Source organism: Xiphophorus couchianus, chromosome 5 (assembly GCF_001444195.1).
Source record: "Xiphophorus couchianus chromosome 5, X_couchianus-1.0, whole genome shotgun sequence".
NCBI classification, from domain to species: domain Eukaryota; kingdom Metazoa; phylum Chordata; class Actinopteri; order Cyprinodontiformes; family Poeciliidae; genus Xiphophorus; species Xiphophorus couchianus.
In genome coordinates, this window is record NC_040232.1 from 38,104,816 (window position 1) to 38,129,094 (window position 24,279).

The 24,279-nt window shown below is 38.7% G+C and overlaps 1 protein-coding gene across 9 annotated transcripts in view; it reads left to right on the plus strand.

Annotated features, from left to right (window-relative positions):
- Positions 1-2,226: 2,226 nt before the first annotated feature.
- fat1a (FAT atypical cadherin 1a) overlaps positions 2,227-24,279 on the plus strand; it is a 95,782-nt gene continuing 73,729 nt past the window's right edge. For 4 of the 9 annotated variants that reach the window (XR_003595571.1, XR_003595572.1, XM_028018087.1 and 1 more), the window contains exons 1-2: positions 4,282-4,446; positions 6,552-9,841. Coding sequence is in view for 7 of the 9 variants with exons in the window: in XM_028018087.1 (XP_027873888.1) it covers positions 6,577-9,841 (3,265 nt within the window). In the remaining 2 variants the exon portion in view is untranslated. Of the gene's footprint in view, positions 2,389-4,281; positions 4,447-6,551; positions 9,842-24,279 lie in introns of those variants that run through there. The other 5 variants (XM_028018082.1, XM_028018084.1, XM_028018085.1 and 2 more) reach the window with 2 other exon arrangements.

Consider the following 24,279-nt stretch of genomic DNA (forward strand, 5'->3'; position numbering starts at 1 on the left):
GGTCTCCTTCGTTTACTCAGCCTGTGGGCATATGGGACTTTAATGAGCCAATGCTGAACGGACGTTAGGTAAGAATTCTCACACACTTGCTCTGGCTCAACTGCCCCTCTCTTTGCTCTGGCATTTTTTTTTGGAAGCCCCCCTCCCAGCACGGTGCCAGGTTTAGCTGTTGGCCACATGTTCGGGAAGACGTTCGCTTCAGCAAAGTTCACCACTAAACTCTAGATGGGGGTCACAAGAGCACGTCTGTTAAAAGAGGAACTTGCAATGATAAAACAATTATGGTTCATCCATTTCCTTTATCGCCAGATCCCAGTGCAGTGTTTGAGGCAGCTAATTTCAACATGCAGATCGAAAAAAAAAAAAAACATGATGTGATTGTCTTTGGTGCTGTGCCAGATTCATTCAGTTTTTACTTCCATTTTTATTGTTATGCTTATTTTTAGTGCCTGTGCTTCTTTCGTACTAAAACTCCTCCACTGAAGATACAATTATTGCATTCTATTCAATGTTTCTTCATAGACTGGGATCAGAGCTAGATCAGGGGTTCCCAAAGTGTGCTCCATGGACCGTTTGCAGCCCCTGAAATTATTTTCATCCATCCAAGGACTTTTTCTCTAAACAAACTTTAATGCACCCACATCTGCATTTGATTCATTTATTAAACTTGACCAAACACAGTGACCCAAATCCTGTTCTTGAGCTGAAAATGGACACATTTTGTGTGTACTGTTTTCCAAATGAGCCTCAAGGAATTTGCAAATTTAATATATTTTCCTTCTAATGTGGCTCAACATTGCTCTACACATTACTTTTCTACTTTGCTTTATTAAAATATTGCATTCTGAGTTTATTCTTGAGCAGATAAAAGAAATTGACTGAATTTTCTTTTTTTGTAGCGTTAGCTTTGAGAATACTTATAGTTTTGTCTTGATGATTTTGGTCAATGTGAGAAATCTATATCTAGATGAACCATGACCATGCATGGTCATGGTTCCGCAAGGTTCTATCCTCATGACAATTTTATTCATTTGTTCAAATTCATCTGTTAAGGAGAGGAAGGGTCAGATCAGAATCTCCTCTATTTTAGTGCAGGATGAGCAGAAGTCTTTTTGTTTTTGGTGGAATAAATGCATGCTTAGAGATTAGCACTAAACTAAAATTTAGGAACATAAAGTCCACAGAACATAAATGAAACTTTTAACAACCACGTGAAGTCTGAATCAACTGAGTGTTCTTTTAAAGCATTTTCTTTATGTAACAGCTAAAACAGACAAGAAATGGAAGAGAAAAAAGAGAGATAGAGAGAGAAAGAATGAGAGAGGACAAGAACCCATTTAAGGAAATTGGTTTGTTTAAGTGAAGTTGAGAAGTTTTAGGCATTTAGTCATTTTAAGTGGAGTTAAAATTGAATCAAGCGGTCTGCGATAAGATTTAAAGGAAAATACGTCTTTGTATTGATTTTGTGCTGAATACTTAAAATAAATAGCCTTTTGTCACTCACTAATCTTATGACTACTTTGCTAAAAGAAAAAATATCAGGTAACAAGTTTGCATGAGACCAAGTAATTCGATTTTATAGTGTACTGCCATATTTACGTCATTGCCAAAATAACATATCTCTGTATATATATATATATATATATATATATATATATATATATATATATATATATATATATATATATATATATATATATGTGTGTATGTATATGTATGTATATATATAATTTTTATTTTTTTTTTCATAAAATTTAGATTTTTGTTGTGGTGTCTGAAATTCTGAAAAGTGTGGCATGTGCTCTACTTTGTGTTGGTCTTTCACATAAAATTCCATATAAACCAAACAAAACAACAACAAAAAATGCTGTCGTTATCTGGCATAAATGAGTTTTTCAAGAAAGTCCACATGCATGAAGGCTTTCACAAGCTTCAGCAGAATCTGCGCATAGCCACGAATTTGAATGACTCCCACTAGGTTATAAACTATCAGCAGGAAATGATCAGATAAGCAGAAACCAGCGCAAAAACATCCACCCTGATATCACCGATGCTGTTATCTTCTCCCAGTCCTGCATCCTGCTGAAGGGAGAGCAGCCACACCGCAATCTTTACTGCTCTCGTCCGCCTCTGAGCGCCTGGACGGATCGCGATATTTCCGAAATCACCTGAAGGTAGCAACAGCATGCCACCCCACCTGTGCCATTCTGCTGGAGAGACGCGGAGTGAGCCACATCTCCTGCTGTACAGCAGCACTATGCAGGATCATAGTGCATAGTGCTGTGAGCGGGTCGAATCTGAAGGAGTGAGGAGGAACGGAGCTTCCTGCTGAACAGGAGGAGTCCGTCATGTGAGACAGCCGGGATTTATAGGAGGTAAACTTTAGAGGTGGGTAAAAATGTATCCTGGTTTGAGCTTTCTCAATGATTTCTTTTATTTTTTTATATATATACTTTTTTCAAACTTTCGACTCAGCAGCATCTTTAACAGTGCTTTAGTCCACTCGCCCAGAAACGCGCACGCGGACACGTACACTTGTAGACGCATGGCACGCGCGCACACAGAACATTCAGCTATCACCAGCGAATGTTGACAGGTTGTCAAGCAAGCCGCGAGCAGCACAGGCTTTTTCCTTCAAGGGGGGGGGGGTGTCAGCTGGATCTGGTCCACGGACCAGATCAGTGACACAGCGCCATCCGCCGCACAGCAGCTCCGGCCAGAAGAGGGAGATCCGGAAAAGTCCGGGTGACTGACCGGAGAGGGGGGCTGAGTGCGTCTCCATGCTGCGATAATGGCACGGCATCACTGCAGGACGCGTTTCCAGCCTGACCACTGGATATTTGGAAAAACGAAAAAAAAAACTCAAAAAGTCCAACACATCATACAGATAGACAACTTTTTAGCAATTGGAATCATGGGGCAACTGAATTTAACTGTATCATTTTATTAATAGGGTAAAATTGCAGTGCATGTAAGATAGATAGATAGATAGATAGATAGATAGATAGATAGATAGATAGATAGATAGATAGATAGATAGATAGATAGATAGATAGATAGATAGATAGATAGATTGATTGATTGATTGATTTTTTTTTTTTTGCCAAAGCAGCAACAACAGGCAAATATCCATCCATCCATTTTCTGTACTCTTGTCCCTTCGAGGGGTCGGGAGGTGCTGGTATCTTCAGCTAACAGGCAAAGTTAATCATTATTAAAAAACACACACAATATGTAAAATATGATTACCTTTACCTTTTCTGAGGGGAATGGATTGAAAATACTTTGGAATAAAGTAGATTATACATAATATTTGTTTTCATTTGGCAATATACAAAAAAGCTGAGTTTAATCAATATGGAAACCTTTAATCTCAAAAATGTACAACATATGACCCACCTGGTAATCCTCATTTGGGAAGACTGGCTGTGCTTTCTTTAGAAACTTTGGCTTTTTATCAAATTAAGCTAAACAGAAATGTAATTAAAATAGATCATGTTCCTATTGCCTGGACGACATGCACAAAGTAGGCTGAATTGAGGTTACGGAGGAATTATCTCTTGTTGTAGCAGCATAGCAAGGTCACACAAACAATACAGAGTAAAACTGGGTTCTTTATTAGGGATGTTAATTTCCATTGGAAATTCAATGATATTCAAGATTATCCCTATTTATACATCAAACATTAATTTGACTTTCATTAACTTCAAAAAGCGCATGATATTGGCCATTAATAGATAATGGTGAGAGATTACATTTTTAAGGCATTTAGTGAATATGAAAGAAAAAAATCTACTTTTTCGGAGCCAAAAAAGGAAAACAAGGCCAATTCCAATCTTTGACTGATGGTTGGTGCCTTTATAGCTGAATGATGAAGTCAATGATGACATAGAAAGGGTTGGTTGTCAGTTGGTTAGCTTAACTAATTCAATTATCACAAATTGGCATTTTTTTAAGTTGGAAAACAAGAATCCAAGAATCATTCAAAATAGCTCATAATAAATAACACATTTAAATGCACTACAAATATGCAGTAATTGATACATATTTTGTATCAGTTGTTACACGTTTGTATTATTAGACGGCATCCAATCAGACAGGCTTAGCAATTGACAAACATATTCCCGGTTAAACCGAGCAGGGAGAGCCCGGGGCCCGGGGCCCGGGGCCGGCGGAGCGCCTTGCTGCTGCCTCCGATGCCAGCCCGGTAAGTAGATCCGGACGTGCGCAGCGCGGAGAGATATTTTTTCAAGTGGAAGAGAGAAAGGAGCGCGGTGGGGAGCGAGTTAGTGAGCGTGGAAAAAACAGAGCCTGCCGACTGGTGGCAGAAGGAGTAACGGAGAGGAGAGGAGAGAAGAGAAGTCCACGTATTACCATGCGGAGATTTGGGCTACAGAAACTTCATGCCAAACCTCCGAATCTTCGAGATTATTAATAATAAGAGAGGTACGTTGTTTCCTATCTTAACGGGCTTCCCTTAATTGGCCGCTTTCGCATTTTTCTAAGGTGGAGAAAAGTTGAGCTATTGTGAGCTTCGGGCTGAGAAAACCAACCGCTGCTGCTGCGTGCCTTCTCCACACAAGTTTGCTTTGAACAAAACAAACTATTTAATTCCAACTTCGAGATTACAAACGCAGATATTGGTCACTCTGAGGAAGGTTAATGCGCTGTTTGCTCCTGTGCTGTGGCTTTTTTTTTTTTAAAAAAAAAAGCAAATCTCTGCCCAGCGCTCGGCTGCCATCGTTCCGAGGAGTGAATGGGGAGAGTTGGGGGATGGGGTTAGAAATGAAAGACTTTCCAGGCACCTAACTTATTATCTTCAACTGTTAACTTTTATTTCTTAACAAAAGCAGCTTAAGTTCGTTGCCAGATGCATTCAAGCAAATGCTTCGAATTACATACTTTTTTGGGGGGGGACTGGAAATAGAAACGAAGTTCTGTGCTTGATTTGAACATTTCACAATGCGCTTCCTCAAGATGGTTCTTTTCATACCTGCAGGGAGTATTTTCAGATTTAAGGTGCGTTTGCTCTCATACCGCGTCACGTATTAACCCCGCTGAAAGCCTTAATAACTAAACCGTACGAGGCTGATTTGTGACACGCCAAAAGTCAATAATGTAGGGTTTTTATGAGAAGAATTCCTGCGCAGACATGGCAACGTCTTGCTTTTTATTTGTCTTTGTATGGACTCCCACACAGCCAGGAGGGAGGCTGGAGAGCGGCTCCCAACTGTTTCCCAGCCGCCTCGGCGCTGATTTTTCTTTAACCCCTTCATGCTGTACAGAGCGCCTCTGTTTATTTTCCTTCAATAATTTTTGCCTGCATTTATTATATTGTAGTTTTACAGCTACTTGGATGGCTTTCTGTAAACTCAAAGTCACTTGAGATTTAGATTATCACCTGCAGAACATGAACATTTTCTATATTCGCTTTGCTGTTTTGTTGCAAATGAAAGATATATATTGTAAAATATTTCTTCTTGAAAGTCAAGAAGAAATAATTCCAGTGACATCACAGAAGGCATTAGGGACCTTATTGGAGTGGTTTTGCTTTTTTTTTTTTTGAACTTGCATGTTTTCAATCAAATGCATCTTTATGTTGCATTTGATTGTTTATGCACAGTAACACCTTTGAGCTATGTGGCAACTTTGCATGGATTTTCACCAAATTATGCAACAGTCAAACGCATGAAAGTGGAGCGGGGCAGAATGGATATGCCAGATTACGTTATCTGTAATCATACAAATGGCAAATGCATACAAAAACTGATTAGTAGAAATCTGTTCATAATCCTTTATGAATTTTTCATCTAATGTTGTGCTTTGCTTCACCGCCTGCATCCATCATGGAGAAACCGCTTGTAACTCAAATGCAACTTTAGTGCTCCACAATCTGCATTAAAATGTTTAAAGAAACTGCTCATCCTCCATGATGTTTATGAATGCCAGCTGATCAAGCTTAAAGTTGATACCTCTTGTGATGTCATCAACCCATATATGCACAACACTATACAAGTATTTTCATGGTGCTTCGTAAAAACGGAACATTTTTAAAATCCTGCAGTGGAAATCTACATTTCACTACCCAGCTTACATTTTATTTTAGTAGTCTACATTTTATCAGAGTAAAAGAAAATGCACACAACCTGTATCTTTAAAAGTCAGGAGTGACTATAAATGGTGTTTTCTGCCTTATTTTAATTCCAGAATGTAAAATCTGTGAAAAACATTTTACCCTTTTTTATTTATTTTGATTTACACATTTGAGTTCAATTTAACATTGAGAAGGTTGTATGGTTGTTATCTTGGCAATGTGCTCATAATAGGCGCACTGCCAGCTCAGATCTGTCATCCGATTGGCTGCTCTGCTTCATCCTATTTCCACATGGAACACATCAAGCCACTCTCCAGCCTGGCCCACATTTGTTAAGTCATTAAAGGCAGTCTGGTTTCTTGCAATTGTTGTCTTTAATTGTAATCCCAGCTGATGTCTTTTGTCTGTTGACATTAACGTTTTTTTTTTGTTTTTTTTTTATGTTGCTCTGTTCCAGGTGGCTCTGTGAAGATCCCGGTACGATGATGGGGAAGTTCTCAGTGGCACTGCTCGTTCTGCTCCTGCAGCTCTTCTCTGGCTGCGCAGGAAGCCAAAGGTTTACGAGGGCTGCCTCCATGCAGTTCACCCACTCTGTTTACAACGCCACCATATATGAGAACTCTGCTGCTAAGACCTACCTGGAAAGTCACACCAAGATGGGGATCTTTGTCACGGACCCAACGTGGGAGATACGGTACAAAATAATCTCTGGGGACAATGAGAACTTGTTCAAAGCGGAGGACTACTTGTTGGGAGATTTCAGTTTTTTACGAATAAGGACCAAAGGAGGCAGCACTGCCATTCTCAATCGGGAGGTTAAAGACCACTATATGCTCACTGTCAAAGCTACAGAGAGGAACACCAACGTGGAGTGTCGCACGAGAGTGAAAGTGCAGGTACTGGACACCAATGACCTGAGGCCTCTCTTCTCACCGACATCCTACAGCATCTCTCTACCAGAGAACATGGCCATACGCTCAAGCGTGGCCAAAGTCATGGCGACTGATGCAGACATCGGTACGAATGGAGAGTACTACTACAGCTTCCGAGAGTGGACGGACATGTTTGCCGTTCATCCGACGAGCGGAGTGGTGACGCTCACTGGCAAACTGGATTACTCCGAGACAAAGCTGTACGAGCTGGAAATCCTGGCCGTGGACAGGGGTATGAAGCTGTACGGCAGCAGCGGCTTCAGCAGCATGGCCAAGCTTACCGTGCGGGTGAAGCAGGCCAACGAGCACGCGCCTGTGATCACCGCGGTAACCTTGTCGCCCTCCGATTCAGATCACGACCCGACGTATGCTGTTGTGACGGTGGAGGACAAAGACCTGGGACCAAACGGAGAAATCTCGTCGCTGAGCGTCGTGGCCGGCGACCCGCTGCAGCAGTTTAAGGCTGTAAGAAGCAGCCCTGGGAGCAAAGAGTATAAGATAAAAGCTGTGAAGGAAGTGGACTGGGACAGCCAGCCATTCGGATACAACCTCACCTTACAGGCAAAGGACAAAGGCACCCCACCTCAGTTTTCGTCTGCTAAACTGGTACACATCACCTCTGCGGAGTTCCAAAAGGGTCCTCCGGTTTTTGAAAAGGCTGTCTACAGAGTCAATCTGAGCGAATTTGCCCCTCTTCACACACCTGTGATGATGGTGACAGCTGTGCCGCGATATCCCCATCAGAATTATGCCTTTAAACACAGTTCTGACAAGAACAGATTCAGCATCAATGCCGATACTGGCTTAATCAGCACAGCAGGACCAATCAATGCTGATATTTCGGCACAGTATGAGATAGAGGTGATCACAAGTGACAAGAAAGCAGCCACGAAAGTGATTGTTGATGTGATTGATGTGAATAACAATGCACCGGAGTTCCAGCAAACATCCTACAAGGCCAGTGTTGATGAGAACGTACCTATTGGGACCAGTGTGGTAGCAGTGAAAGCCACTGATCTAGACAAAGAGGAGAATGGCTATGTGACCTACAGCATTACCAACCTGAGTCCCCAGCCATTTGTCATTGACTACTTTTCCGGAGTCATCAGCACTTCAGAGGTCCTGGATTATGAGCTCATGCCCAGGATTTACAATCTGAAAGTCAGGGCATCTGACTGGGGATCCCCTTTCAGAAGAGAAGTGGAGGCATCGGTTACCATAACTTTAAATAACCTGAATGACAATAAGCCTTTGTTTGAAAACATTGACTGCGAGGTCACTGTGCCAAGGGATCATGGGGTGGGAGAGCAGATTACAACAGCTTCTGCCATAGATGCAGATGAACTGCAGCTTGTGCGGTACTTCATTAAATCCGGGAATGATCTTGATCTATTTGAAATGAACCCAAACTCAGGCCTGCTGTCGCTGAAGCGCACGCTTGGTGAGGGGGAGGCGGCTAAAGTGTCATTTCATAGTTTACAGATTGCTGCGACCGATGGCGAGCACGAGACTCAGCCAATGACCATGAACATAACTGTCATCACAGCACGCAAGCCTGTCCAGGTGAGATGTGTCGAAACGGGTGTCGCCACCATGCTGGCCGAGAAGCTGCTCCAGGGAAGCAAAATCCACGGCCAGACTGAGCCAGAGGATAACTATATGGACATTTATTCAGTCAACCGGTACTCCCCTCTGTTTGATGAGTCTTTTCCAAGTTTTGTTGAAGTTAGAGAGGACCTTCCTGTTGGAGCTCGGGTCATTCATTTAAGTGCAACAGACCCAGACAGTGGCTTCAATGGAAAATTAGTGTATGTCATTTCAGGGGGAGACACAGAAAGTCGTTTTATTGTTGACATGGAAACCGGTTGGCTGTTGGTTTACTCTCCACTTGACCGTGAAATGACAGACCACTACACCCTCAACATTACCGTTTACGATCTCGGGATACCGCAAAAATCTTCTTCACGCCTATTGGACATGAAGATCCTGGACGCCAACGATAACAGCCCTCAATTTTTGAAAGATTCCTACTCTATTGAAATAAGCGAGAGCACACCGGTTGGGACTGAAATTATCCAGGTGGACTCAACAGATAGGGATCAGGCGGACAATGGAATTGTCAAGTACTCCATTTTAGGGGGCACAGATCATTTTGCCATCAATGAGATAACTGGAGTGGTGAGTGTGACGAAGCCGCTGGATCGGGAGCGCTATCCGTTTTATGTTTTGAAGATTGCAGCACGAGACCAGGCAGTGAGTGAGCCTCAGTTGGTGTCCACAGTTCCTCTTAAAATTACCCTGGAAGATGTGAACGATAACCCTCCCAAATTTGTTCCTCCTAATTACCGTGTTAAAGTGAGGGAAGACCTTCCTATCGGTACTGTAATTATGTGGCTGGAAGCGCACGACCCTGACGTTGGCGCTTCCAGTCAAGTACGGTATAGCCTGACTGATAATGGAGATGGACACTTTGAAGTGGACAAGCTCAGTGGAGCTCTCCGGATTGTCCAAAATTTGGACTACGAGACCAAACAGATGTATAACCTGACAGCCAAGGCTAAAGACAAAGGAAAGCCAATATCTCTGTCCTCGACCTGTTTCATTGAGGTGGAGGTGGTGGACGTGAATGAGAACCTCTACAGGCCTTTCTTCCGGTCATTTGTGGAAAAGGGATTTATAAAAGAGGACTCCCTCATTGGGACTTCTGTGATGACGGTTTCAGCTGAAGACGAAGACTCAGGACGAGACGGAGAGATTCGGTACTCCATAAGAGATGGATCTGGCTTAGGATTTTTTTCCATTGATGAAGAAACTGGTGAGTGTTTGTGTTGTATACATCTACATCTATTTATTAATCTAGGAAAAGTCAATAAGTCAAATAGTGTTGGTTGATTCATTTATTGGCAGAAAATAGTGGTACTTTTGGTTTTGTTGAATTTCATGAATAGCACAAAACATCAGATTTGTCTGTATTTCACCTATCAACCGCCAATTAACCAATTAGAGGAAACCTGGCATCTGTTGCCAAATGATTGGTACATCATTCAAGAAAGTTTGGATAGTTGACTTTGACATGTTTTCCTGTGTGAAACTTTGGTCTAAGAGAGTTTCCTTTTACAGGCTAGTTTCTTATTCCAGTCATTTTTTCCTTTTTGTGAAAGAACTGATGGCAGGAACAGATGAAGCAGCTGTTTCTCAGACCTTTGTGTGCATTCCCGTGTAGTTACCTTGGTTGTAAAAAGATTTGGAGTGATTTCGCTTGCCCCCCCCCCCCCCCCACCACCACCACCAATCTTTTATGATACAGATGCTTCTCAAAGCAATTTTGATTTAAAAATTTTCCAGTTTGTTGTGACTACGAACATCAGCTCAAACTACACTCTATTCCTTCTCACAGTGTTGACTGCAAGAATTATTATATGGATATAGCTAAATTAACGTTAATACATGTGCAGCTGCCTTTAATGATTTCAACAGCTGACTCAAATTATGTCCAAATATTCAGCCTGGAATGCTAATAAGACCCCTGATCACCTGAGGTAGAGATGGAGGACCTCTTTAGCTGCCCTTGTTTTTTTTTATTTTTTTTTATTTCACTCTTAGCTATCTTAAAGTGACTTTTTCTCTATTTTTAATTAAAGCTCTCTTTCTGCTATACATATTTAATATCTGAATGAGGCAGTGAAACTTTATGTATAATATATTGGCTTGGCACTTGCAAGTGCATGCTGGTTCATCTCAACAAGGAAGCCAGGAAAAAGCAATTTATCAGTTGGCTGCTTTACCTGTTTAAGAGACGGTTTATACCTACGGGTCAATTGAGATGCATGTGAATAATTCAACAAGTTGACAGGAAGTCTCTTCAGGGAAACTCTGTGGGGAAAAACCTAGCTGGTAAATTCAGCATGGGTTGAGTACTGCAGGTTGTTTGTGATCGTTTCTGTGATTGTTCTGAGATATCTAAAATGCAACGCAATCTTGTTTTATGAAGATGGATGCTGGGGTACATAAACCTTGGACTTGATATTGGATACTTGTGTGCATAGAAATGGATTTCTGTGCACTCATCACAAAATCTTTCTGTTCAAAATTAGAAACTGTGGCATATGTGGTAATGAGATGCAGAAAAGATTTCTGTATGGTCTCACTTTTTTATCGCTGAGTGTCGTTTCCAACGTCTGAACAGCTTAGAGTGTGAGAACATTTGGAGGGACAATTATCAAAAAATGAATTTTTGTGCTGTGCTTTTTCAATATTGCCATAATGTACTACTGACTTGGCATGTCATATAAATATAAATTCTATTGACTTGTTTCATGTCTGATAAATGTAAAGTCCTAAAGAAAGCAGAGGCACTATGTAAAGATTCATTGCCAAAGTCTGATTTTTGACCTGCCAATACTGATCTCAGCAGAGTAAATTTTTTCTGTAACAAGACAAAACAACAAAATTGAGGTTAATTTCTTCTGGCCTTTCTTGTCTCTATAGTTGTTAATTTTTAAATGAAGATGAGTCATCAGCAAACTCTACACCGGAGGTCGTCGTTTTTAAGCTGAGTTTTACTATCATGACTAAATCAACTTAAATTGGTGTTGTGAACCATTTAATAATAATGAAGGTTAGCGATTAGTGATAGTTTCTGATGATTCCCTAAAAACAAGGTGGTTAGCTTGAATTCCAGCACATCCTAGGCTAGGCTAGGATGAATGCTAAGAAGCATTAAACTAAGAAATGTAGTACTCAGTTTTACCCCGTCTGTTATCTACCAAAATCTGTCTCAAGACAGTTTGAACAAATTCTAGAAAGGTCTTCAAATATGGTAGAAAACAATAAAAATGTTTACAATTTAAGTAGTTGAGTACATATCTTCTTAATGCTGAAAATACTTAACTTTGGAAATTACCATGACATGGTAGAGGTTAGCTATGGTCGGTACTCAAGCTGGGAACAAAGCATATTGTTTTTTTTGGTTCTGGTCATCAGCCCATATCATGGTGCTTCTCTACAAAACACAGGTAAATTAACCAAAACCTTATGTAACTTTTTTTGTGCCCTGATAATCATTAAAATCCACTTTGTGGTTATTCAGTAGTATTATTATTATTCAACATTATATCAAAATCAGAGATTTAGACTTTTTTCAACCTAGTACTAATCTCTAATTGTCTTTGAGGTCTGACCATATTTTAGCTGATTCTGAATTTCTTAGGAAGAAATTCAGAGTAATAAACAATTTCTGTTTATCATTGTATGCAGTGATTCTGTATGGCATCTGTGTAAACTTTGCTCATTTTAGCTGGTAAATTGGAACAAATATCAAGCAAAAATAATGAAAATGGTTCACCATATTTAATGGAGGTGGTAGTCTTACAGGTAAGTTGGATCAATGACAGAGTACCTGAAACTGGCAACCCAACAGCTACAGGATGAACCTCTACCTCCTGAGCCAATGCTGCTATAGATGTATTCGCTGTATTGTTTTAGATGGAGCCATGCTTAACTCACTCATTTTTTCAGATTTGCAACATTTTAAATGTTTGCTCAAAATTCTCACAAAAATTCAATGAAGACAATGCTAGTGAATATACAACACTCTTCAGTGCGTAAGTTGTCACTGAACAAATAAGAAACTGATATATTGTTGTATCAGTTGTTTTAAATGGATTTGGAAATGTTTGTCTTCACAGAATTTTACTTTTAAGGTTCTGCAAATTTGTTTGAAGTTAGCCAACTTCTGTCCACTTTCAATTTAACCAGAACTTGTAAAATAAGCACAAAATCTCTGATTGGTGAAGTGTACAATTGTCTTTTTAATAGATGTAGGGGTAGTAATTCTAATGGTCATACTGATTTAGCTTATTGGCCAACAAAATATTATTCAGTTTGTCCGTTGTTAAATATGGAGCACAACTAAATTTATATGAACCAGTGAATACCAAACATAGCAAAACCAGTTACCTGTAATTTCCACTTTTAGTTAATTTTGCTCTGTTTGCATACTACAATAAAAACAATTTCCATTTATCATTTTAATTACAGCCAAATTAAAACTGCAAGGAAATTGGTCCTTTAAATGTTCAGAACATGCTACACAAAAACAGCAAATTTCACCATTATTCTGCTTTGGAAGCAACATAAAATTTTAACTACTGTTGGGTTTGATGAAACCATCACCATCCAATCAGCATTTGAAACCTGTTGCACATATGGTGTGACATCACAGATTGCAAACATACAGCCCGTTTGGTTAGCCTCTGTTTTATGTCTCTTTAGAAATGTTATTTGACAAGCGAGACAACAGGAAGTGAAGACATCAAAGGAGATGAAGGACAATAGCAATTTTCTACAGCTGCATTCTGTTGTCTGTTGCACATGACTGAAAATCGGACTGCTTACAAAGAAAGAGAAGCAACGCTGGCAGAATTGTGGAAGATTTCCTTGAACTGTGGCCAAAATCAGCATATTTGTCTGATTTTATGTGACACACAATGAGCTTCTCAGAATAAAGTCAGGAGTTTTGGATCGATGAAATTATAAATGTTACATAATTAACTTTGTTATCCTTGAAGTCAGATCAGGCACTTTCACAAGACTGAAAGGCCACATCTAACATCAAATCTGCAGCGAGACACAAATTCTAAGCCCTTAGCTGTTATCATCTACTTAATTTCAGAGGCCTTTATTAAGTGATTATCAAGAGGTGCAATAATAGGCTTGTCTTGGGCTGGGTCCTGTTATTATGGCGTATTTCTGAGGTCAGCAGACAACTAAGTGCAGCCGAGGTGGCGATGCCCCTCCCAAGACTTAACTAGATGAAGGGTGAGGTTTGTTAAAGGAGCCATATGTGTTTGGAATATACTAGATGTTGTGAATTTTAACCAGAATGGTTTAAAAGCAAAAAAAAAAGAAACTAGAGTAATAAAAATTTTTTGAGGGAGTCTGCCCAAAACCAAACACCATCCACCTATGAAATGTGTTTCCCAGCATGCAGCGGTGAAAGACACACATCACCATCTTTTTTTTTACTTAGATGTGTGTAATCATAAACACATCCACAGGGTTTCCCTCCAGAAAACTTGCTAGGGAGGGTGGTAGGGGTGGTAGGGCAGTCATCCAACAACCTGTCATATTTTTGAGTTAAAAATGTTTAAATTTGACAGGAAATTAAAAAATATGACCACATAGTTATGTGTTATTGGAAGACATTATTAATAATACCTAAAAATAAATAACTATAAAGTCTTAAAGAAGGCAATAAAATATAATTTTTTTGACTTGTCGCTTTGTTTGCTGAAGTTATTAGCATGTAGACTGGTAAAGACAGGAAGTGGTTACGGAGCTCTAGTGAATTTAAAAAAGAAAAAAGACACCTGACCTCAATCTTGCTGTGTTCACATACTGACTTTACTATGTTGCCATTGTGCTTCCAACATTTCACTAAAGAGAGTCTTTAACCTGTCACTGTTGTGGTGTATAACAAAAACTTACAATAAATAAACAAATAATGCTTAGCCTGGTGGGGGAGCAAGTAAAGCCTGGTGACCCACCAGGCTTACAACACACTGGGTCAAAAACCGCATGCATATGTGTTTGTAAAGACCATTACTAAGTTTAGTTGTGACGCAATTTAATTTATCACCATTTCCATGGATGAAGAAACCAAACCAGTAATCCATCCATCCATCCATCCATCCATCCATCCATCCATCCATCCATCCATTATCTAACACACTAAACCTTAGTGAGGTTGCGATGGGCGTTCGTGCCTATCTCCAGAGGTCAATGGGTGAGAGGCGGGGTCACCGTGGACAGGTCACCTGTCCATCACAAGACTTGCATAATGCTGCCTCATAAATAAAATAATCTCTGTCTTTTGCCGTTTCTAGCTGGTCTGAATGAAAATGCTTTCAACCTGATAAATTGAATCAATCTAACTATTCAAGGACATTATCGATTTATTTAAGGTACAGCAATTATGATTCAACATTGTAAATGTTGAATAAAATAAATGTTTAAATAAAAACATGTAAAAAAAAAGTTTAAGTATTTGATGTATTGGTGCTGTGTGGGAGACTGTACTACAATTTCCCTGAGGGTAAATCCCAAAGGGATGAATAAAGCATCCATCCATCCATCTATCTGACATTTTATCCACATTGACACACCTAAAGCAAACCCTCCATGTTGTCGTTATCTTCTGCCGGTTTCTTGCCATCAGTCCGCCCGGGGAGCCGATAGCAACTGTTTTCCGAGACATTCTCTCCGTTATTAAAAGCTCTGTGGTCACTGGATTATTGCCATTTTAATTTAAACAGTCTCATCATGGCTCCCTCCCCTGCTGTACACCACATTTACCTTTCAAGGCTTCTATTGATATGTTTGCTTCAAGCGATTTTCAATCTGTTGCACGCTTTCTAGGTGTTTAAAGAAAATGCAAAAGTTTCATCAACAAACAGTATCAGTTGGTTTAATTCTTAAATTGAACTGGACAGTAAAGTTCAGGTCTGCATTGAGAGCGTGCTCTGCTTGGTTGATACTGATATTTAGTTTTCTTTTAGGTTTAACCGGCTAATTCTAACTGCGAACATTTGAAAACTTATTTGAGGTATAACAATTTGCCGCATGTTATTTGACAGATGGAAGAGTTTGAATTCAGCCAAAAATGAAAGAATTACAAGATTATTCATGTTTATATGGCAGAGTACTTGTTACCAACCTCCATTCGATATTCATAAAAGCACATACTGTTTTCTGATACCCTTATCGATCAAATAGGAGAGTGTTATTTTACAAGTAAAAAGTATTTGACCTTCTAGTTGTTGATCAAAGCGAATCAAGAGAAAATGGTTCAATTACATTCTCTGATGATGTACTTACCATATTTTGTAAGGTAAGGTATTTTGTAAAAATGCTAAATAGCAATGTGTAGGAATGGAAGAATTTGTAGATGATCAATATTTTTGCATCTGACCATTTGACTACATTTACATTTTTTCTTAATGTTCACCACTTTCTATTGGTTGATTAATTTAGAGACGGAAAATTGTTGGTATTCAGAGTTTTGATGCACTAAAAGATTAGATATTAAAAACACAAGATTTTTATCCTGATGGAACTTTATTGAAAATTGACTTGTAATAAACAATTAGTGCAGCCTAATAATGCAGGAAGTACTGTTTTTGTGCAACAACTGCTATATGTATATATAGAAGTACAACATTTAAATATAATTTTGTTTCAAACTTTTTATGTCTCTCTTGTTTATAGATTTACAGCTGTAACACAAGCACCCCCCAAACCCCCAAAGAATAAGTAAAGTTCTTTTAGATTTAGATTTATAAATCACAATTCCACAACTCCGAATTTTAAGTTTCGGAGTCGATCTACTGCATTGGAGTCATGAAGAAAATGCTTCCAAATGAGCTCTTATTTTTCCTCCTCCTTTTATGTCTCTTAAAGCCATTTTGTCAGACTTCACGTGAAAACAACCAATTTGCTGTCTGAAGGGCCGACGGCGGCAAATGAGCTACTAATCTTGTGGTTTACAGATGAGTGCGGTCGCAGCAGAGCTAAATTTAAGGATGTTGCCGCAGTCAACCTTTGTGTTTGCAGAGATCACAAAGGCAGGATGCAGCAAACTGAACAGAATAAGGAGAGATCCTGAAACCTTTACTCCCTCTTACCTCTACTTTATACATTTACAGTTTTTTATTTCAGGATTTTGCAGGTTGACTTGAATTGATCAAAAAGAGAGAAACAACATACCTTTATTTGACAAAAAGTCAGGATTTTACATATTAAACCCAGTCCTCCTAATACTGATTTTTATTGCTTTGCCCTCACCATGCGATGCTAAGCTAAGTATCTGGCTGTAGAGTAAGCCACTGGAGCACTACATGCTATATGTAGGTCAGGTGTAATCTTGGAAAAGCTGTCTTTGCATGTAACGGCCTCGAAAACATGTGTCTGTTGAAAATAAGTTGCAAACATTTGAAGTGCTAATAAAAGTCCCAAAAGCGGGAAGCAAAGAGAATAATATTAGATTGACTTCATAAACAGCCCAGTTAGTTTCTTAAACTTAACATACACTTTTGTTAAAAGTAACTACTTTTAACAACTGACTAACAGTGATTGACTAACTAAAGTGTCAGCTGCTGCAGTGGTTGAGGGAGATAACTGAGGCGAGAAAGCACTAGAGTCTCGTTCGTCATCGTGTCATTGCTCTGTGACCCAACAAATCATTTAAAGCTGCAGCATGTAACTTATGTAAAAAATGTTTTTTTTAATATATTTGCTAAAACTGTCACTGTGTCCTGGCAGTACAACATGAAACAGATAATCTGTGGAAAAAAGGAAATTCTCTGCCTTCCCCCTGCTTTGTTGCTGCCATCTGTAGAGCAGAAAAAATGGTCAGAAAAAAACAGTCAGAGGCAGGAAGAGGTGATGTCAATCATATTTGTGTATGTGCTGCTCATTGTGCTAATAGCGAAACAACCAAACCTTACAAAAAAAATGTTTATCTGCTGCCATCAGTGGCCATGCTAAGTAGCCGGAGCATTCACGGCAGACTCAAATGTAATGAAATATCTGTAGCATATCAGAGAGCAAGGGGGAGAGTGTGTGAGCAGCACATACATAGAGGTGATTGATAGAGCTATGACCCTCCTCCTGACTCTGATTGGTTGTTTCTGACAGACTGGAGTATTTCTGCAGATGGCAGTAGGAGGAAGCAGAGGAACTAATTTTCTTTCTTTTTTTTCTCATACTGGATGTGGTGACAGTTAACAGATATGTAAAAAAAAAAGTTGTTTTTTTTTTGTGTTTGTTTTGTAGTAATGACTTGCTGCAGCTGTATGGTGTACCCTAGACTTCAGGACATCAACAACAGTTGATGGTTCATGTACAGAAATGTGTGCAAAATCAAATTTTTTTCCCGTAGCTTACTTTCAGATGTCTGGGAGGCAGAGCACAGCAACAGGTGGGGGCGGGTCACTGTTGTGTACCTTTGTACTACATAGAGTTGGATTACATTCTGCTCTAATGTGGCGTCTCATTGAAAGCAGAACGGCTCCATACAGCTAGCAATAAAAGAATGCTTATCTTGATGAACCCGGACAAGCCCCCACACCTCAAAGCATGCCTGATTCATCTTGACACACCTTAAATCAGTCAACAATCCACTGATAAATTTTAATTCCAGTGAGTAATCGTCTGTTCATTTGTACGTTTACCTCTAGTCATTTAGTAAATCATTTTTGTGTTAGAGATTTAGAACATTTAGCTCTGAGTGCAGTAAGACAAGCTGATGTAAGCATCAAGAATGAAACCCACATAAAGGACAGAGTGCAGGGAAGAGGCTAAAGAGGTCTAACATGAGGAGAAGACCTCTTCTTTTTTCCATCTGTGGAACATGAAAGAGTTTTTGCTGTTTGAGGAGCTGAGCTCCAATTAATTAAAAGGTCACATAGCTACGAGTAAGTCCCAAATAAATAAAGGGCCAAGTTGCATATTGAGTAATTGTGAAGCAGAAGATGCAGCTGCAAAGTCTGCAAACAACATAAACACATTTCAAGAAAATCAGGATTAACTTGTCAACTCTTAATCCTTCACCTTAAGCTCTGCTCACAGATTTCACTAGTGATGTTTTGGTTTGAGATGCTGTTTAAAATGTTCAGTGACGCCCTCTGTTCTGCTTTGTAGCTGTTACTTTTCCTTCGCTGCGCCATTCTCACGCAGAAAAAGGGCAAACAAATGCTGTGGTGATGAGAGCTTACTCTGAAAATGTAATCAAAGCTGTTGTGTCCTGGCTCGAAGTGAAATCGTTGAGTGCACAGAGTGACCAGAGCAGAGAGCGCTCATTGTACATGAGAAGCAGATGCTAGCTGTATAATGCATGCACTGCCCTTTCTTCCTGGATAAAATATGCATTGGCCTTTCACTTGAAGCTGTTCGCAGCCTGCGCCGCGAAAGCTTTCTTTGTGAGAGTAAATGAAAGCAGTTTGACGGGTAACGAGGAATTTCTCTTCCATTTCAACATAAAATGACCTCTTTCTGTTTTATTTTCAAGCGCTCCGTGTTGTACGGACTTCCTTCCTCAGAAAACACGAGCCGCTTCTCGTGCATCAGCTCAGCGTTTAAAACTCTGAACTGTTGCTCTCTGTCCCTCATCTTCCATTTATCCGAGATAAACGTTGGGCTACAAAGTGGCACATGATTTCAAAGAGTCATTGCTCGACTGCTGTTACCGTGGAGATGGGACCAGGAATGTGCGGTGGGACAAAGTTGATTCTGGGTTGCTAAATGAATAACACACTTTCTCCTGTTAGAAGTATGTTGGACTTTCAGTCCATTAAATCTTTTTAAAGAAACATGGCGCAGCACTAGATGTACCTCATTATGTGTTAATTTACTGCCATGCTGACATTCACCACTGAACTGCATGAATACGCTAAATAATTATAGACTTAAAAGAACATCTTCTTAAACATAAAGATTATTACAAGCCTGCACAGCCTTCTTCTTCACTGCTGTAGTTTCTTTTTAATTTCTCAAGACGGGCAAGTTTGGACAAGCAGCTGAGAATAGATAAACCCATATCTGTGTGAGCTGAATGACATGTTCTTAGCAACTTTGCTGTTATGTTGATTGACCTTTCAGACAAAAAAATGTTGGCATCGCCCAAAATCGGAGTTGGCATTTCAGGCTTTTTAAAGATCGGTAATCAGCCAGAAAATGCCAATCAATGAGAACAAATGCATTCACATTTTGCGTTTGCATTTTATCTTTTTGTTCTGCAACCAAAGATTTTCAATTATTCCAAAGCTTTTTAGTCATTTTTACTAGCAGTAATAATAATAGTGGGTGGTTGATCTCAGCTTTTGAAGGTGGACTCAACTTTTGCTCCACCCTGCTTTGTCATTTTAGAGTAGTCGTTTATTGAAATCAGTGATGTAAGGCTTGTTTAAGTTAGATATAAATAAATAAATAAATATTACAGTGTGAGAATAATTAGTAAAAAAATGGTTGGATTGTCCAATCTATAGACAATAGGTTCATTTGCAAATTTGACATGTTTGATTAACATATTTAGCTTTCTTCCATAAGACGGAAGCAATAATCGAAACACCGTCTCTAAAATTAACTAAATAACAGGCTCTACATTTGTTAAATACACAGAGAAAACTTGTATCTCTATAATTACAGTTTTGGGGCTGTGTTGAAATGATTGAGTCCTGTCATTGCTGTGGCGTTGGTGGCAACCTGCAGACATCAAACATGTCTCAGTTATAAAAAGTTTCATTACACTGGTGTTTTTGGTGCTTTGCTTATTTTCTGTGTTTTGTGCGCAGATTTTGTTGATGGTTTGGACATAATGAATTATTCTTCCGAGAAAGTACATAATTGTAGGGTGTTGGTGAAAAGGTTACATTTCATGTAATGCAATGATAATAGAGTCGGGTATTTATAGAGAAACAAATCAATAAAGACGGCTCTGTGCAGACATCAGTGCTGGGAGTGAAAAAAATCCTCAGAAAATAACATAACTGAGATGTTCTTGTTACCAGAGGAACACATTGCAAAAAGACAAAATCTTATGATGTATTTTTGGTTTAGTTTCCAGTGCAAATATCTTAGTGCACTTGAAATTAGACAAAACTAACAAGTAGCTTTTAAGCAAAGTATAAGAGCAAATCATTTCTTAATATTCATAAAAAAGAAAAAGCTCCACTGGCAGATTATTTCACTATAACAAGACATTTTTTCTATAAGTGAAATAATCTGCCAGGGGATTTAGTACTTTTTTAATAGGAATATTAAGCAATTATTCACTAAAAACAAGCTCCTAATAGTTACTCATAAGTTAGTTTTGAATTATTTCAAATGTGCTAAGATATTTGCATCAGAAGGCAGACATAAAAACGTAAGACTTTGTGATTTTCGCATGCAGGCAGGCAGTTTTCAGGGCTCCGAGGCGTACAGTCAAAGCTGCTATGAAATACGGCAGTGATTTTCTGTTACTCAGGCTTTTTTCTTTCCAAAGCACATTTACCGGGGCTCCATTAACAATGGAAGCTTTGTGTTTTCAACTAAATCTCAAACGCTATCTCAAGTGGAATTAAAGACATTCTTTAATATGGAAAATCCATTCAGTCATTTTATTGCGGATGTCTATCAATTCCTTTCTTTTTTTAAATCTTGGCTTACTTAAGTCTACAAACTAATGATTATCATGCTCTCATGGGATTATATATTTCAGAATTTCCATGACTGTTCATATAAGGAACCTGTACTGGCCCCAACTGGTCTATGAACCCCCTAATACACCACCCTGAATACGTTTCTAAAAAAAAACAACAACAACATTGCTATAAGCTAGCTGCTGACAGCCAGTTTTTGTCACATTGAACAGCGCCTGGTCATGCATGAAGTAGAAATAGCTCACTGATTCTAAAGGCTGTAGTACTTTGTCTGGTATGTAGAGAGAGATTTGAGAGACACGGCTTTATACGTCTCTTCATCATCTGTCAGATTATGTCTTTGACCAATCCCAATATTCTGACCTTTCTGTGCCCTGCAAACGGCCCAGACCAACTCATGCCAGTCATGTTAGTCACATAAACGCTGCTTATGGTGGAGTAATGTCCAGCAGTTCAGCTTTGGTAGTGGAGCATTTGATCTGCTTAGCGTAGCTTCAGTATAAAGTCAAAAATCTAATTAATGACTGTTAACCTGTTGACTGAATCTGCCACTGAACAGAAGTGGGAGGGAATAAGCAGGCTTAATTTAGAGAGAATCCCATGGCTCACCGGCCACTTGGCATGAAAGTTTCATCAGCTCAGCACCTTCAGGAAGAGAGGAGGGATGACTTAGAGGGTTTGTTCTGGAACGAGGATGAAATGGGAGGGAAATCTGGAGGCAAAAAGGCTTACAAGCAAGTCTAAAAAAAACCCCTTAGAATAGAATTTCATCTTCACTAAAAATGTTCTGCAGTCATATCTGCTGTAAAAAGACGTAATTTGATGGAGTCATACGTGCTAAATTTGTTAAAGTTGGCCTTACTTAACAAGCACAGAAAGTCGTTGTTGTTTATTTGTATCTTTTGCAAGTTACTTGAAGTATTTGCTCCCTCACTAATACCTGGCATACACTATGCCACGTCTGTGTTTTCATTGACCATATATTGGTCCAATTTGACATTTCAAAAATAAATTTGCGTAATGGAAACAGCAATATCAAGAAAATTAGTTTACGAATAAAAGTTTTGGTGTCAAAATGCGGTGGGTTTTTTGGCCATGTCGGCCAATTTGAATTTTTTGTATCACACGAGTCACATGATCGACAACGAGACGTTGCCACTGGCACAAACCATGAAGAAGACAACAGGAAACTATTGGAGAATGATGGCTCGCATGTCTTTTAACGACTTATCGTGTGAACAAACTCGCGTAATTTTAATTGCATTTCTTATCTAATGAAAACACAATTGCGAAACAGTTTTTTTGTTTTTTTTTTACATTAACGAGATATTGACATAATTTTCCATGCATTTGTAATGGAAACACAGCTGCTGGAGTTTCCGTAACTCTTTCCAGATGTCTGGATGTCAATGACATTTTCTCCTTTGTCATTGAATCACTTTAAATCAGGACATGATTGTTTTTTAAGATCTCGTAGCCTCCTTGATATTATCAGACAGGATCTGGTTACATGATTATTTGATTCTGCAGTCGTAGAATTGGACCTGATTATGTGGTTAAGTGAAAGTAAACCACTTAAACACAGGTCATTTGTGATTTAACAAAGAGGCACATTTACTTTAACATGGTGTCAGATGAGGCTTGTATCCCCCTTTATAGTTTTTCAGATGTTGGTTGTGTCGTGTTCAAATATGCATGATGAACCGAAACATTTAAGTGTGACAAAAAAGCAAGAAAAGAAGACATGTGTAGGAGGATATAGAGGGAAATTGATAGCAAATCCACTGTAACTTGGGCCTGGAGAAACTTAAAATCTACATTATGAAACAGGATTTAGAGAAAATCCCAGTCAGGGGGGATTTTTGGCCTCAGTACAACAAAGGTGATGTACACATGGAAACCATCATGTTAATATGCAAAAGTTCTTTTGCGTCAACATTTAGTTGATACAGAAAGGAAGATCATGTTTTAAAAATTATTCTAGATCGTACAATTTTCACTAAGTTACCATTTTGGTGATAATCTATTCAGAACAAACCTTTGATGTCATCCTTTCCACCTTGGACAACCTGACCTTTGACCCCAAGTCCATCACAGTTTTACTGTTTTTGTAAAGACTTTTGTAAAAAAATAAAAGAAAATAATTAGGGTGCAATGCTATTAGGAACGCACAATTTATTAAACCTACTATTGAATGTTGCATGATGACAATATCCTGGAACAATGAGATGCTAACGTTTAAATCAGACGTGGTTAAAAAGTGAATCCATCCAAGTGACCAAATATTTTATTGGCAGGCAGGATTTTATTGGATAGGAGCTGAAATATAATAGCTGACCTAATATCTCTTTCAAGCAACTCTTTGTGATTATTCACACATAGATATTGCACTGACGGTTGTGATTAAATATATTGTGCGGCTTTAATTGAAATTATGTTGTGATTTGGAGTACGCCTGTCACAATGAGCAATAAATCGATGAATTGCATGATAAATTAAAATGAGTATGATCATTTCCATTTGGAAAACAGTCATTAAAGAGATGCTCCACTTTAATTAAATTTAAAAAAAAGCAGGGATTTGAGAAATGCTGCAAACATTTGACACCCATTACGAAGCAGTTAGTTTTCTCTACCTGACACTTTTGTCTGTTTTCTCTGTCTAAGCTGAATGATTATTATTATTTAAAATGCAATTTTGGTATCCGAGACTTCAAAATACATTTTAATTATTGATGTTTCAGTTGTTTTATATTTGTTTTAATTTGGATATTTAAAATGTTTTCCTATTCCAGTGTTAAATGTCATTTAGAAATCTTTGACAGTGTGTACTTGCTTTAATATGCCATTATTGTTATTATTAGTTGAAAATGACCTCAAAATGACAATATCATTATTTATCACAATAATTTCTTACATTTAAGCAAAATGTATTGTGATGAACTTCAGAGAAGCTCAGTTCTATGTGAACAAGTACTAAAATAATCACATTAAAAAAGATTTCCCTTAAGTGTAAAGTCATTGCTTTAGATGACATTTTTCATATTTAACATCAC